Genomic DNA, 15,155 nt, shown 5'->3' on the forward strand with positions numbered 1-15,155 from the left:
TAACACTGAGTGACCAGCTCCCTCACCCTCATGCTGGCCTCCCAGAACTTGCTGCCTATATAGCAGTTTAATGTGCCACTCCATTGTTTTATTATTTAGGAGCACCCTCCATTGAATTAATGTTTGCCCAAACTTTTTGTGCTTCTGATGGGTTTCCAAAGGAGTGCCAAGTGCCATCTTGAGCAGCACTGGATAAACCAGCATAAATTTCTGTTTAGCATCAAAAAGTGATTTGCAAATTGGATTAAACAAACAATGAAGTTCCTGGAGTGCAGGGGAATAATCCTGAAAATCTTAACTGGTTGACCATCAACAAGCAAACTGTCCCATTTTTGTCGCGCTCCTCTCAAAATTTCAACTTTATGTACATAATTGTGCACTTTGACTATAACCACTCGAGATCTCTTCTCCCCTTCCTGTTTGTGGCCTATTCTGTGTGCCCTCTCCAAACACAGCGGGCCTGCGTTGTCAGAAAGTGCAAACTCTGAAGCCATCCAACGCTCCAATAGTGAGGGAAGGACCTGATCCGAAACGACTCTGGGAACCCCACAATTCGAATATTCAGCCTTCAAGATCTATTTTCTAAGTCGTCAATTTGCTGTGTTTGGGCTTGCACCAACCTCCGAAGCAATTCTACTGATGATGTAAGTTCAGTCTCTTTATCCTCCGCCACTGCCGCGCACTGCTGCAGTTCCCCAGTGTGGCGAGTAGTGTCTTCCAACGGCGCCTCCAAGCTGGTAAGTTGTTCTGATAGCTGGATCAATTGGGGTTCCATAGCACACTTTACAGCCTCTGTTATTTGCTGTAGCTGTGGCGATGTGAACAACAATTGCCCTGCATTCGGGCTCCGCGCCATCTTGAAATCACTCAAGCCACGGACCTTTTCTGAGTCTTTTTTCTCGGCATCACCACCTCAGATCTGGTAACAAAGAGGTCCATACATAGAGCAATTTCGGGCTGTGCAAAAGATCCCACTCATGCACACAAATTCACGGTGGGTTCGGGTGGGAAGGCGGAGGGGCCCCGGAGGAAAGCAGCAGCACGACTGCTCTCCTCAACGCATCACGTGATCTCCCAGTGAGATGATTTATAATGTATTTAGATTTTCAGAAGACATGGCAAAGTCCTTCATGAGATACTCTTCCAGAAATTAGAATAATGGATGGGCGCCCTTTAATGGACTCCAAACTGGCTAAAAAGATAGGAAACATGTGGTCAGTTTTCCCACATGGAAAAGGGACAATAGCGGAGGACCTCAAAAGTCTGTACTGGAACCTATGCCATTTAACATATTTACAAATGATCTGTTTGGGAGTGACAGGTGAGGTGATCAAATGTGCAGATGGCACAAGGATTACAGGGATTTCCAAAAGGATCTTGTGAGACTATTAGAGGTGTATTTTCAAAGCACTTAGACTTACAAAGTTGCATTGTAATCTATGGAACTTTGTAAGGCTAAGTGCTTTGAAAATGAGCCCCCTAGGAGTCTGGGCATCTATAATAGTAGGGGAAATTTAAGATGGACAAGTGCAAGGTGATGCACTTATGGAAAAATAATCCCAACTACAGGTGCAAAATGGTGGGTGCTGGATTAGGATTAGCACCCAAGAAAAAAGATCTGATATGATTATGGACAATACTTTTGGCCCAGTGTTCTACAGCTACCAAATAAAGCAAAAAAAAAAATACTAGGGGTTATTCAGAAAGGAATGAGAAGAAATCTACAAATATCAGCAGAACTTGAAAAGGTTTAGAGAAAAATAATAAAAATGATTATAAGAGGTGTTCCATCCCTTTAAGAGAGGCTAAATATGTTAGGGCTCGTCAGCTTGGAAAAGAGGTGATTGCGAAGGCATGTGATAGTGTATAAAATGAGTGGGGTGGAGCAATTAAAATTAGAATGCTTGTTTTAACCTTTCAAACACTAGGACAGTGACCAGCAGTTATTGGAACCAATGACCAGAAGATTGAAAACAAATTATAGAAAGTATTTTTTTCATATTGCACATAACTAAGTTGTAGAGTATGTTGCTGAAGAGCTTGGTCAAGGAAACTAACATAGTAGGATTCAAAACAAGTTTAGACTAGAATGCTGTACAAGAACGGGATTAGTGGAAATCCTGTGGTTGCTGCGAGGGTCCCCTCCAGTTCCACAGGACTCTTGCGAGGTTCCTGCAGAAGTGTAGTGCCAGGCCTGCCATCAATTATCACTGAAAATGAGTTTTGGGATCTGACAGGTACTTGTGATCCAAACTGGCCACTTTTAGAGTCAGGATACTGGGCTTGATGGACTTTGGACTAACTCGACCTGGTTCTTGTAATATAGTACAAGCATTCACATGTCTCAGATTCAACTAATGTACAGGAGATTAGCTTTTCTGTGATATAAAGTAAGCCTTAGCCTAAGGGGTCATGGTATGAGGTTGAAGCAAGGCAGAGGGGAGTAAGATAAGGAAGCCTTTCTTCATATAAAAATAGTGATACATGGAACAATCTTCCAGTGAAGGTGGTGGGGAAATAAGACAATGAAATTTGCAAAGGCATGAGATATACACATAAGTTCAGTAGCAGTGGGGAAAGCAAGGAGAATACTGGATATCAAAAAAGGGCCCTGCAGTATTGCAACAAATAGAAAGGAACAGAGACTGGTGGAACCTGACAGTTTTTACCAGCTATCTCATTTGTTTCTGTTGCAAGTTAATATGATTGCTTGTGACTCACATCGTTGGTAGGGATGCTTAGATACCAGGTGTGTACACAAATAGCACTGATTCTGAGTCCTGGTTCTGCCTTTCTAGATACAACGTTCGCAAGGAACAAAGATACTGGTCAGTGGTGTTACTTTGATGACAGTAGTGTGTCTGCTGTCTCTGAGAGACAAATTGAGGTGAGTTTTTTTTTTTTTTTTTGCTTTATCCTAGGCCCTAGATATATGCATGCCATAAATGCTAGTTAATTGGCATACTCTGAGGTGAGGTATAGTGTCACTTGTAGATGGAGTTGCAAACTGTTTTCCTTGGAAAAGTGCTAGTAGACAACCCAACAAGAGATAACAGAAGGTTGCCACACTTTGTATTGAGATGCTAGGTAAATGCAATTGAGGCAATGTGTAAAAAACCTCAGGGTAACTTGTAATGGTTCTTGCACCTGAGTGTAGGTATACTGAATTGTGCAAAGCTAGATCACTTCCCTTAAAGCAGCAAACATATATATATTTTTTTTAAATCTGGACGAATGGAAGCACAAAATAGTTTGAAGTAAAAGCACCATTATAAACACCCAACAGTGGCTGTATTTTGCCTAAATAGGTTGCATCCAACTTTGAACTTTAATGCTGTGCAAGAGCTTTGGAGCTGTCATTGCAGTCCATCAGTGTTTGGGTGAGATTTGATTACCAGAGAAGGTATTGTGTCTTTATTTTGAATTAGTTCGCATGACCTATGTAAGTGAAAGGTGACCACATTGGGTATTTTTAATAAAGATTTTACTTTGGACTTTTTTTGTGCTTCCTTTCTGGACTTGAAGCATTAGCCTCTTTTTGTGGTTTGTGTAACTCAGAGTGAATTACAATGATTTCTGCCCCTCGGGACAAGTTATTCTGTCAATACTTTCACTTTCAGGTTTCCCAGAATTGGAAAAGATACCTGAGCAATAACTTTTCATGATGGTTCCGTTTAAATATGGCCACTAGGGTGTTTGTTTAAAGTTTTTAAGAAATTGTTTAAACTTGCATTGCTATTACATGAACAGCAAAAATGAGGGAGATCAGATCAGAAGAGGGGACATCGGGTTCCTCAACCATTCTAGTATTGAGCTGCTCCTCTGTACTCCAAAATTCTATACACTCTCTCCTCATGCTGTCTTTCTACAGTCCAAAGCTGCCTACGTGCTGTTCTACCAACGGCAGGACAAAATATGCCAACCCATGCAGCCCCCTCCGCAGCCCTGCTGCCACAGCACTGTGACTTCAGCAGACCAGGATACAGATGATGTCACTTCCTGTAGCAGCATCTCGGATGATATGACTTCCTGCAACTCCCATGACTGCAAAATAAATACTTGCCAAAGCAGTGAGTCCATGGATGTCGACTGACCACTTCCCCCCCCTCCTTCTCCACTGATCAGGGAGGGGGCTGGGGTGTAGCAGAGTAGTCTGTGTCTTTGTATTTTGAAGACTTGAATTGCTAATCATTTTCAACAAGCAGGGAAATGATTGGCTATGATTCTCAGGCCTGTATTTAGAAACAATTCCTACTGGGTAATGTGGCAAATCTCCCCACTAAAATGTCTTTATAAACATATGATAGGGGACCTATACTGTTTTCAAGAGGGGATTTCAGCACAAAAATAGAAGCATGTAAATAGATATGTCTATATAGATGCACATATATGTACATATAACTATACATGTATACATAGGTAGGTATAGCTATATGCACATGTATGTGTGTGTGTATATATATGCATATAGCTATGTGTGTGCATATATGGATATATATAGCTGTAAGAATGTGGATGTATATATCTATATATAACACCAAATATGTATAGCCTCTTGCTATTTTGAACAAATCACTTTTTAATTATTTGTGACTACTGTCCAAAAAAAAAAAAAAAAAAATTCCCAATATGTTGCAGCAAAGTGTGTATATTAGTAGTGCCATTTGGGGTATGCAGTGCTCCCTCTTTTTTCCTAATAGCTGGCAGAGAGAGCATAATGTGTCTTGCAGCAGAATTCACCAGCAAAAAAGATGGGGACAGTCTTCCGCTCTTTGTGTCCACCAGCGTTACTGTTTAGCCCCTGCAGGGATCCACATTGGATCACTGGCCCCAAGCAGACCATCACTGTGGGTTTAAAAGGGGAACTTGGCAGGGGATGCAATCATCTTGTGCATAAGGCAGAAAGTTTGTTTTTTTTTTGGTTTTTTTTTTAAACTAACCTCTGCAACAGTCTGCAAAAACATCCACCCTGCACAAGAGCACTAAGTACGTCATAAAAAGCTTTTTTTTTTTTTTTTTTGTGCTGGGGAAGATAGGATCTCCCATTTTGTAGGTACACAAAATAATTGTTCTCTATATCTTTCAGCCTAATAGCATGCTCTGTCCTACCAGCTATCCCACCTTCCCAAAATTTTCTTCTCTACCTCTCCCCCACCCTAGCAGCCAGCCATGCCTTCCCCATCTTTTCTTTTAAGAATGCCTAACATTTTTTGTGTGGTTTTATTTTAGTTTCTTTATTTTGGGCAGGCTTGACTTGAGGCTGACAAAAATGCACAAAATCTACTTGAGAAGTAAAAAAAAAAAAAAAACATAAATAACTGAGCAATACAGTTTTATAGTTCTATGGATCACAGCCAGAGGGAGGGCTGTTACACGAAAAGTGATGATGCCAGCATTCTTACCTGGTATTTTTATTTTCCTTTATATGCTACTGAATTTTTTTAAGCACATTTGGTCTTGAGACATACTAGATTCTTTTTTGGACATTAATAATCTGAGTCCCTGGCATTCTAGATGGTGTGCCTGTATCTGTCTCTAAGTCTTGCTCTGTTTAGTTTCCTGAATGTTCCTCAGCCAGGACATTAACAGAGGTCAATAATTGCAGATGAGAAAGGGCTAATCTGCAGCAACAGTGAACTCGAATACCTTCAGAAAGGCAAGTAAGGGCCTAAACATATCTTTTATTGGACCAACATAAGAATTACCCCCAAAACGATGCACATGAGCTTTTCATTTTCACCCATTTCATGTTGGCTTCATTTCAAGAAATTTAAATTATTTTCCCCAGTTTTGAATGTTTCTTTTGTGGAGATGTCAAATTTGAGCCCAACCCTAGTATAAGCAACTGTTATATATTTTTTTTATCCCCAACCTATATCCAATTCTCCCCTCCCAAAATATTTGTTTCATAAAATATATCAAATAAAAATGAAGCAACTCAGGAGTAAGACAACAGGAAAAGGCTGGAGCTAAAACAGACGCAAGGAGGTTTGTAGTGCTGCTTAAAACTGGGATGTGGTCTTATGTTCAAAGCACATATTGTATTTTCCTACTAAAAACAAAACAAAAAAAAATACCATGAAGAGATATGCTGTTGATTTCTCTTTTTCCTTTGCTGTTGGAAGTTTGTAGAAAATATTTTTGGCATGCTAAAAAAGGAAAGAAAAAAAAAAGACACACTTGTACATAAAGAAAATGCATTTTAAAACTTAACAGAGTGGGTGTGTTAATTCATGTCTATATACCACAGTGTATGTTCTCAGGTGAGTTAATTATTTGTGCCTTAGTTCTAATCTTAAACTCCACTACTGAATTTGTTTGTAATCATGGTGCGAGTCACTTTTATTTCCTCTGTCTCATTTCATGCATGTGTACACTCTGTGTGAGACCTTGGTTGAATGTACCTCACTTTTAAACCTGGCTCTCAAAGTGATGGTAAGATTGAACTTAATGAAAAGGAAAAAAAGATTGAACTCTTTCAGGGGTTGGAGGGGAGAGGAATCATCTTGGACTTTCTGACTTTGTGACCTTTCATAAGAGGCTTAACTTTTCTAGAGCTTTTTAAGATTTCCCTGATTTGCCATACCATTTGGTATTATGTAATTTCTGATTTCAGGTTTGTTTTTATTAATATTCTCTGTAAGTTGCTTATGTTTCAAGGTAGATGAGCTATAGATGAATAAATGGAAAGGAATGGAATTATCAACCTGTATATAGCACCTTGCAAAACTATTCATACCACTGTACATTTTTTTTTAAATTCTGCTGTCTAAAAAAAATATAAATTGCATTGAAGTAGGAGGGTTGCTTTATATATATATATATATATATATATATATATATATATATATATATATATATATATATATATATATATATATATATATAATTTTTTATTTTAATACTGATCTATACAGCATACTGAAGTGACCCAACAAACAATCCTAGTCTGGAGAAACCAGCAGACTAGATACACGATGTGGTTTCATTATCATGAAAAGAGATTTGATTTAAAATAAGCAAACACCAGTGACCCAACTTGGCCACCTTTCAGCAATCGCCTGCATCTAGGGTATAGTATATACTGTAAAAACATATAAATGTACAAGTATATAAACACGTATTTAAAACATTGCTGGTTGGTTGAAGGAGATGATTGCTTCAGACCACATTCTAGCAAGAAAACAGCATCTTCAGACTTGAAAGCAAATTTGCTCACTTGGTAGCAGGTGATCTCTGAGGACAAGCAGGCCATATCTTCTCATAACTGGGCGATGTCATCTGACAGAGCCCAGTGTGGAAGCTGCCCAGTGTTCTCTCTTTAAGAGGCATTTGGCAGCATCCCACTGTGCCTGCGCAGGTGCTTTCCTGCCCAACTTGTGAGCACAGGACCAGCAGTCTTAATTTTTCCACAGAGAAGTTGAGATTTTCTTGTTTAGTTTCTTTTTTCTCTGCAGAGTTTTTTTTCTACCTTTTTTCTTAATTAATTTCATTGTTTTGCTCCCCTTAATATCCATAGTTCATTTTGTCCTGTTTTTCTTGGATTTTTTGTCTCTCTGGGCTCCCTTAGGCCCAAGCTCCAGCTGGGTTGCATCGAGCTTTTTCTGGGGTGAGTGGCCTTTTTTCCATTTGATTTGGCATCGGCTGTTTTTCCTTCCGTGTCCCAGAAGGTTCCCAGTGTAATCAGGTCATCTCTGGGACTGATAACTGGTGTCTCCAGTGTTTGGGGCCAGATCATGACACTCATTCCTGTGTCCTCTGCTTGCATATGCAAAAGAGGACCCAGAGAGCCAGGGAGATCCAGCATGAAAAATGTTTTGGTGCCAAGTCTGGTCCATCGACGTCTGCATTGGAAACATTGGTCCCAATGGCTAAGGTGGCTCATTCAGACACTGGGAGTGCAGTGGCTTCAGGAATGTCTCCCCCTGCTTTGATGTCAGGCACAGTGTTAATACCCCGGGACCGGTCTGCATCAGACCTGATACCGAGGTGGTACCGCAGGACTCTGATTCTCAGCATGGATTCAAGCCTAAGAAGAGCAAGCATCGGTTCCCCTCAAAGCACAGTATTGGGAGCACCGGGGCATCAGCATCGCCTTTACCCAATAAGCGTCTGTGTCGAGAGGAACACTCCCCCTGTCTTGAGGGGGTGTTGATGCTGTAGCCACCTTCCAGCTGGGCTCACCCTTTCGATTTGGCCCTGACAGGTTCCCAGGCTGTCACCACACCAACCTCAGCCCTGCGTTTGCTGATGTTTGCCCGCAATGGTTCCAGGCTGTACTCGAGGAGAAGCTGGCAGGCTTGCTGTAACAGCAGAGTGCATTGGCATTGAGGGCGCTTGCACTAGCCACAGCATAGCTTCAGCCTTCTTTGGAGGCCAAGGTCTCACCTGTGGAGCAGCTGCTAATGCCATTGCCTCAGTGGGTATTGGAGTTTTGACCGCCCCATGTGGTATCTGCTGAACATCATGGAAGGAAGCTTCCTTGGGGTTGAGTGGTGGATCTGTACCTCAGCGTCCTGACTGGTCTGAACATTCCTCCAGTAGACTGAGACATGTAAAGGCTCATTTCTCCCAAGAAGAGTTCTTTGAGTCTGAGACAGACCGGTTGTGGGACTCTGATTAGGAGCCAGTCTACCACTTAGAGGAGAGATCTTATGGCATGCCCTCAGATCTTCCCCTGCCACAGGAGAGAAGGAAGTATATTTCTCTCCCCACCCCACCCCCCACACACACACCTGAGAGTCTTTTCACTAGTTTTGTCAAAAGGATGGTGATTGATATCCCCTTTAAGTTGGAGACCAAGAATAAGCCTAAAGCAGAGTTGTTGACCATTCTGGACTATGATGCCCCCTCCCCCCCCCCCCCCCCCCCCCCCCCCCCCCAGGGTGGTTGTCACCGTACCCCTCCACACCATCCTTAGGGATTCACAGATGAAGAATTGAAAGACCCTTCTCTCTGTGTAGGTTGGCCCTAAGAAGGTGGAATTGATGTATCACATCCAGAAAGCTTGCAGATTGGAGATAGCCCAGTTGCCACACGACTCCATGGTGATTGAATCTGCTCTCAAGAGCCAGAAGCTTCAGGACTCATGCCTTGGCTCCCTCAGGTAGGGAGGCCAGGACTGGATTCTTTTGGAAGAAAGGTGTTTCAGGCCTTGATGCTCATCTCTTGCATCAGGTCTGGAGTAGCCATCAGGTCACAGCTCAGCAGATGTTGAGGCTGTTGGGCTACATAGCCTCAACAATTCATATAACAGGAAAGGGGTAGCTATAGGCAAACACACTTTGTGCAGTTCGCTGGCAGACTTCATCTCTTTTGCTTATGCTCAAGCTGGGCTAAATCTGGAAGGTCATGTAATGGTCACAATGTCAGAGCCAGAGCTGCGTCTGTAGTCCATCTGAGGTTAGCCTCTAACGAAGAGATCTGCAAGGCTGCAACCTGGTCTTCAGTCCACACATTCACATCCCACTACTGCCTTGAGCAGAATACCCAATTCAACAGCTGTTTTGATCAGACAGTACTGCAGAATCTGTTTGTGTTTGGTGTCTAGAATCCAACTCCACCCTCCTAGGCCCATTATTTATGTTCCAGGTTTCACTTTCACACCAGTTTATTTTGTTTTTAGGTTAATTGGTTGTTTATGCCTCGCTGTTGCAAGGCCCTATTCTAGCATTGTTGTTTTCGGTGAGCCTGGTAGCTAGGATTCCCTGCTTGTCCTCTGAGAAAGCAAAGTTACTGACTTGTAGCAGGTGTTCTCTGAGGACAACAGGCCAATCATTCTCAAAAATCCTCCCTCCTCCCCTTGGAGTTGTCTTTTCCAGCTATGTTATTAGACTGCTGGTCCCGCACTTGATGCATGGGTGTCTTTCCACCCAGCACACATCAGCACCAGGCTCTGTCAGATGAAGTCAACCAGTTGTGAGAAGGATTGGCCTGCTGTCCTTAGAGAACAGCTGCTACAGATAAGTAACTTTACTTTTTGCAAGGACAGCAAGACATACATTACCATATGTGGTTGAAGTTCTCCTCTGTAGCCTTGCACAGACACTACTCAGCATTCTAGAAAAAAGAATAGAAGCCTTTGGGAACTCTGTACCATGCATGCATAGGTCTCTTCTCATCCTCACTTGCACAGGACGACAGTAGAATAAAGCTTAGAGAATACAACTCGTAAAGGAATTGGGAGGGTATAAGGTAAAATGTGCCCTGCTGTCCTTGGAGAACACTTGCCATAGGTGAGTAATTTCACTTTCTCTGAGGACAAGCATGACATTACTTACCACATGTGGGAATCCCTGTCTACCAGGATCACCAAAAACAACAACCAACAGACAATAGGTACTTGCAAAAGGCAAGACCAACTAGGAATAAATTAGACTGAAAACTTATGTACATTCCTAATGTGTAGGTGCAGCCTGGAATGGAATAAAAATGGGCCTAGGAAGGTGGAGTTTGATTCTAGACTCCAAACAAATTCTGCAGAACTGTCTGACCAAACTGACTCCATATTGGAAATCCTACTCAAGGCATTAATGAACTGTGAATGTGTGGACAGAAGACCACATTGCAGCTTTGCAAATCTCCTTAATGGAGGTTGATCTCAAATGGGCTACCAACGCAGCCATGGCGCTTACATTTTGATAACGATCTATAAACACGGGGATAATGCTTTATCTCAGAGTACTAAGTTATTCCAACCTTATACAGTGAATGTACTCCGATTATGAATATGCAAAACTTTTAATACTCAATACATGCACATACATCCACCATTAGTGTTGCAAAGTCCCTCTGTACCTATATGCCTACCCTCTTGAGTTCCCTTGATAATTAATAGTCATTTCATCTCAACAGTGTTGCCAATTTTTCAGCTGCAACTGAGCCACAATTAGGTCACCGGATTATCCCATGTGATCAACAAAAATGTGGTCTGAAACTGCTGTTATTATCCTCAAGTTCAATATTTATTTATTTATTGCATTTGTATCCCACATTTTCCCACCTCTGCAGGCTCAATGTGGCTTACAATACATCATGAATAGTGGACATAAATTAGAAAATAGACATTTAGTGATACAGAAGGATCTTGGGTAACATGATAATGATAAAACATGATAGTAGTATAACAAGCAACTATTATAAGACAGTTCTGAATAAGTGTGGAGGAGTTATGTGTATTCACATTGGTTGATCTTTGTGGTATGCCTTGTTAAAGAGATGGGTCTTCAGTAGTTTGCAGAAGTTCATTAGTTCGTAAATCGTTTTTATGTTGCGCGGCAGTGCATTCCATAGCTGTGTGCTCAAGTAAGTGTAGTTAGACACGTGCATTAGTTTGTATTTTAGACCTTTGCAGTTAGGGAAATGTAGATTTAGGAATGTGCGGGATGATCTTTTGACATTCCTGGGTGGTAGGTCTATCAGGTCTGACATGTAGGCTGGTGCATCTCCGTGTATGATTTTGTGAACTAGGGAGCATATTTTGAGCGTGATACGTTCTTTAAGTGGGAGCCAGTGTAGTTTTTCTCGTAGGGGCTTAGCACTTTCATATTTTGTCTTACTGAATATGAGTGTGGCTGCGGTATTCTGGGCTGTTTGAAGTTTCTTGATTATTTGCTCTTTACAGCCGGCATAGAGTGCGTTGCAGTAGTCTAGATGACTGAGCACCATTGATTGTACCAGGTTACAAAAAACAGTTCTTGGGAAGAAAGGTCTTTTAGTTTCCACATTGAGTAGAACATCTTCTTGGTTGTGTTTTTCGCGTGTTTCTCGAATGTTAGGTGTCGATCGATGGTAACTCCAAGAATATTTAGGGTATCCGAAATTGGAAGGTTCAGATTTGGTGTGTTAATGGCGGTAAATTTGTTCTTATTATGTTGAGAGGTGAGTATTAGACATTGGGTTTTTTCAGCATTAAGTTTCAGCCGAAATGCATCCACCCATGAATGCATGATATGAAGACTTTGGTTGATGTTTAAATGGAATGTAAATCGTTACGTCGTCTGCGTATAAATATGGGTTGAGGTTTTGGTTTGATAGTAGTTTGGCCAAGGGTATCATCATTAAGTTAAATAGAGTCAGTGAAGGGGGGGGGGGGATCCCTGTGGGACTCCACATTCAGGTGTCCATGTGGCTGAGGTGGTCGAGTTAGATGTCACTGATGGAAATTTCCACATGTAAAGTTTATCCAAGCCAGCTGGCCAACAACTGCTGTATGAACCAGATGTTACTCTTCAATTATACTTGCATATAGTCACATAAATAGAGGGTCTCCTCGGCAGGGACAGGAACTCAGAAAAACCACCAAACCATACTGGTCAACTGAGATATACTAAATGCCGTTCCTCTGACATTTTGAGCCATCACCAGAGTCAGCCCAGCCTGGGCATACATAAAGGAGATGCAATCTGCCAGCCAATTGGATGAAGGTGCATTTACCAATGGCTGCCCCCATCCTGATTAAGTCATTAAAGAAATTAAAAAGCTGGGTGGACTGTATGGGCTTTAGCCTGCTCCAGATAGGCGGCTAAGGCACGCTTGTAGTCCATGGTTTGCAGTATGCTTCCATCAGAATGGGGGAAAGGGAAATAGGACTTGATATACTGCCTTTCTGAGGTTTTTGCAACTACATTCAAAGCGGTTTACATATATTCAGGTACTTATTTTGTACCAGGGGCAATGGAGGGTTAAGTGACTTGCCCAGAGTCACAAGGAGCTGCAGTGGGAATCGAACTCAGTTCCCCAAGAAGCATTGGGAAAAATGTTGGCAGAACAATTGACTAGTTAAGGTAGAAATGGTTCAGAGAAATCACACTCTCCTAGGCCCTCAAATTGAGACCGCCTGCTTATTACCCAATAGTACTACAGAGCTTGTCTTTATACAACTAATGGTGATGCAGGTTTCTTTTCCCTTGGGCTGGAGATGCAGGTCAACAGGTGATCATACTGGCAGGCAAGCTCTGAAGCGTGCCAATGGTGCAGAAATGAATGGAAGAGTTCAGTGACGTTCACGAGATGGTGATTGCACCAGATCCTTTTGATTCCTGGGGATGACCCTTTTATATTGTTCTGCCAGAGGTAATATTCCTGAAGAAAAGGTAAATAATTCATTTTGTTCTGGACATTCTGGTTTGGAAAACCACAAGAATGTCCATAATATGTCTTCAGAGATGCTGTTCTTGGAACTTCAGGCTCTGATCAGTCTCATGACATTTCTGAGGCCTTTCCCCAGAACTTAGGCTGTAAAGTGGCTGGGTTTTCTTAACTAGAAGTTCATCTCAAAACAAGTGATCCATGGTACAATGATTGCCCGCCCCTTACATCAGCAAAAGGGGATCACAGGCACCATCCTGCTAAAATGCAGGTCTTTGCAAATATTAAGACAAAAGTTCATGCTGTTTGAAGCATTCTCTGAATTATGAATTGCAGGAGGCTGTTAGCCAAGCTCTGTTTGTAGCTATATAGGCATGGGCCTAGCCCCTGTGGTCTCTTGCTTTGACTGGGGAGCTGGCTGGGCCTTCTGGGTTCCCTGCTGCCAGGGGCGAGAGCAAGATCCCTGGGACGGCTGGAAAGGTTGGACAAGAGAAGTAAACCTACACCTTTGTTGTTGTGTTCTGTTGTGTTGTCCTATGGCTGCTGACTGAATACCTTCTAGAAGTGGAGGCTGCAGAAGAAGTGGGCAAAGACAGGAGCTTTATGGTATCAATATGTTTCCTAATGAGGTCAGCAACCTTCTCTACTTTGTCCCCAAAGTGACTGCCACCTCAGCAAGGGATGGCCACCAGTTTCTCCTGAACCGCGGGTTCTAAGTCTGAAGCATGCAGCCAGGCAAGTGTGCACATGTTGATATCTAAAGTGGACACTCTGGATGCCATATTTAAAGCTGCATAGGTTGCCAAAGCCCAATGCTTTCTACACTCTTCCTGCTTGGCTACTAACTCATTGAGTCAGGTGGCCTGCTGTGCATGCAGTGTGTCGGCAAACTCTGCTACACTGTGCACCAAGTTCCACAAGTAAATGCTCATGTAGAGCTGGTAGGACTGTATGTGGGAAGTGAGCATAGAGTCCTGAAAAGCTTTCCTCCTAAAAGACTCCAGAGTTCTAGCATATCCTCCTGGGGGCGCAGAGGTGTGAATTCTAATACTGTTGGCCCTTTTGAGGGTATGTTGAACCACCATGGAATGGTGAAGATGCTGCTGCTTCTTGAATCTGGGAGCCTTCTGGAATCTACATAGTCTGCCTTCTTAGGAACTGGTTGCACAGAGAGGGGTCTCCCAATTCCTCTTAGGCACAACCTTGAAGGTTGCTGCTGTGCATGGGCACAGAGCTTCCTTGAGAGGGGCGTCGTACTCAAGGACATCCAACATCTCTACCCTGGGCTTGTCCTCAACCTCCAAATTAAATAGGATGGTCCATCTCCCTCAAAAAAAAAAAAAACCAAAGGAGACTCTTCTGGAGGAGACTTTCTCCTTTCCTGAGGTGAGAAAGGGATCAGAAAATATACCAAGGGAACCCTCTTCTGAGAATCCCTGTGGCTCCACATCAAACACCCAAGAGCGGTTCATATCAGCAAATACTCATGAGAGGGCAGAGTCTGTGCCCACCTTGGTCTACTGGACTCGAGCCCAGACTATGGGCGAGAGTGCTGAAGTACAGATCCTCTCCTAGACTTTGGGAGAGCTTTCTCAGCTGATGGGTTGGAGAAAAGCACTGCTTCTTCCAATACCGGCACCCAGCGAGACATGGGTATTGAACAGGCAGAGCATGGGCCTCCAAAGTAGGCTAGGGCGGTACTATGATTGACTCCAAACCAGGATGTACTCCCATCTCTTTCTGTAGCAAGGCCCAGAGCCACTCTTCAGGGACAAGCATCAGTAAAGGCGGGGGGTCAATGTTGGTGTGGGGTTAGCCTGTGAAGATGATGGAGCTGAATTAAAAGGCTGGTCCCGGCTTCTAAGAGACCGGCATATCGGTACCAACTCCACAGAGGGGGAGCAGCCCTCTTGACATGGACACTTCCCAGGTACCAGCAATGCTGGTGTCCTGGAGCTCCTGGCACCGTTCTTCAAAGAAGTCCAGTGTTGGTGCTTCTTCACCTCCTCTCAGTGCACAACATCGGGGTCCCTCAGTGCAGATGAGAATGATGTTGAAACCTGGAA

At 42.8% G+C, this 15,155-nt stretch overlaps 1 protein-coding gene across 3 annotated transcripts in view; it reads left to right on the forward strand.

Annotated features, from left to right (window-relative positions):
- The window catches only part of USP11 (ubiquitin specific peptidase 11), a 168,419-nt gene extending 163,110 nt beyond the window's left edge, over positions 1-5,309 (forward strand). For all 3 annotated transcript variants that reach the window (XM_030193883.1, XM_030193882.1, XM_030193884.1), the window contains exons 20-21: positions 2,799-2,887; positions 3,872-5,309. In XM_030193883.1, the coding sequence (XP_030049743.1) occupies positions 2,799-2,887; positions 3,872-4,093 (311 nt within the window). In that variant the 3' untranslated portion in view covers positions 4,094-5,309. The remainder of the gene's footprint in view (positions 1-2,798; positions 2,888-3,871) is intronic.
- Positions 5,310-15,155: the final 9,846 nt, after the last annotated feature.

This window comes from Microcaecilia unicolor, chromosome 2, assembly GCF_901765095.1.
Source record: "Microcaecilia unicolor chromosome 2, aMicUni1.1, whole genome shotgun sequence".
NCBI classification, from domain to species: domain Eukaryota; kingdom Metazoa; phylum Chordata; class Amphibia; order Gymnophiona; family Siphonopidae; genus Microcaecilia; species Microcaecilia unicolor.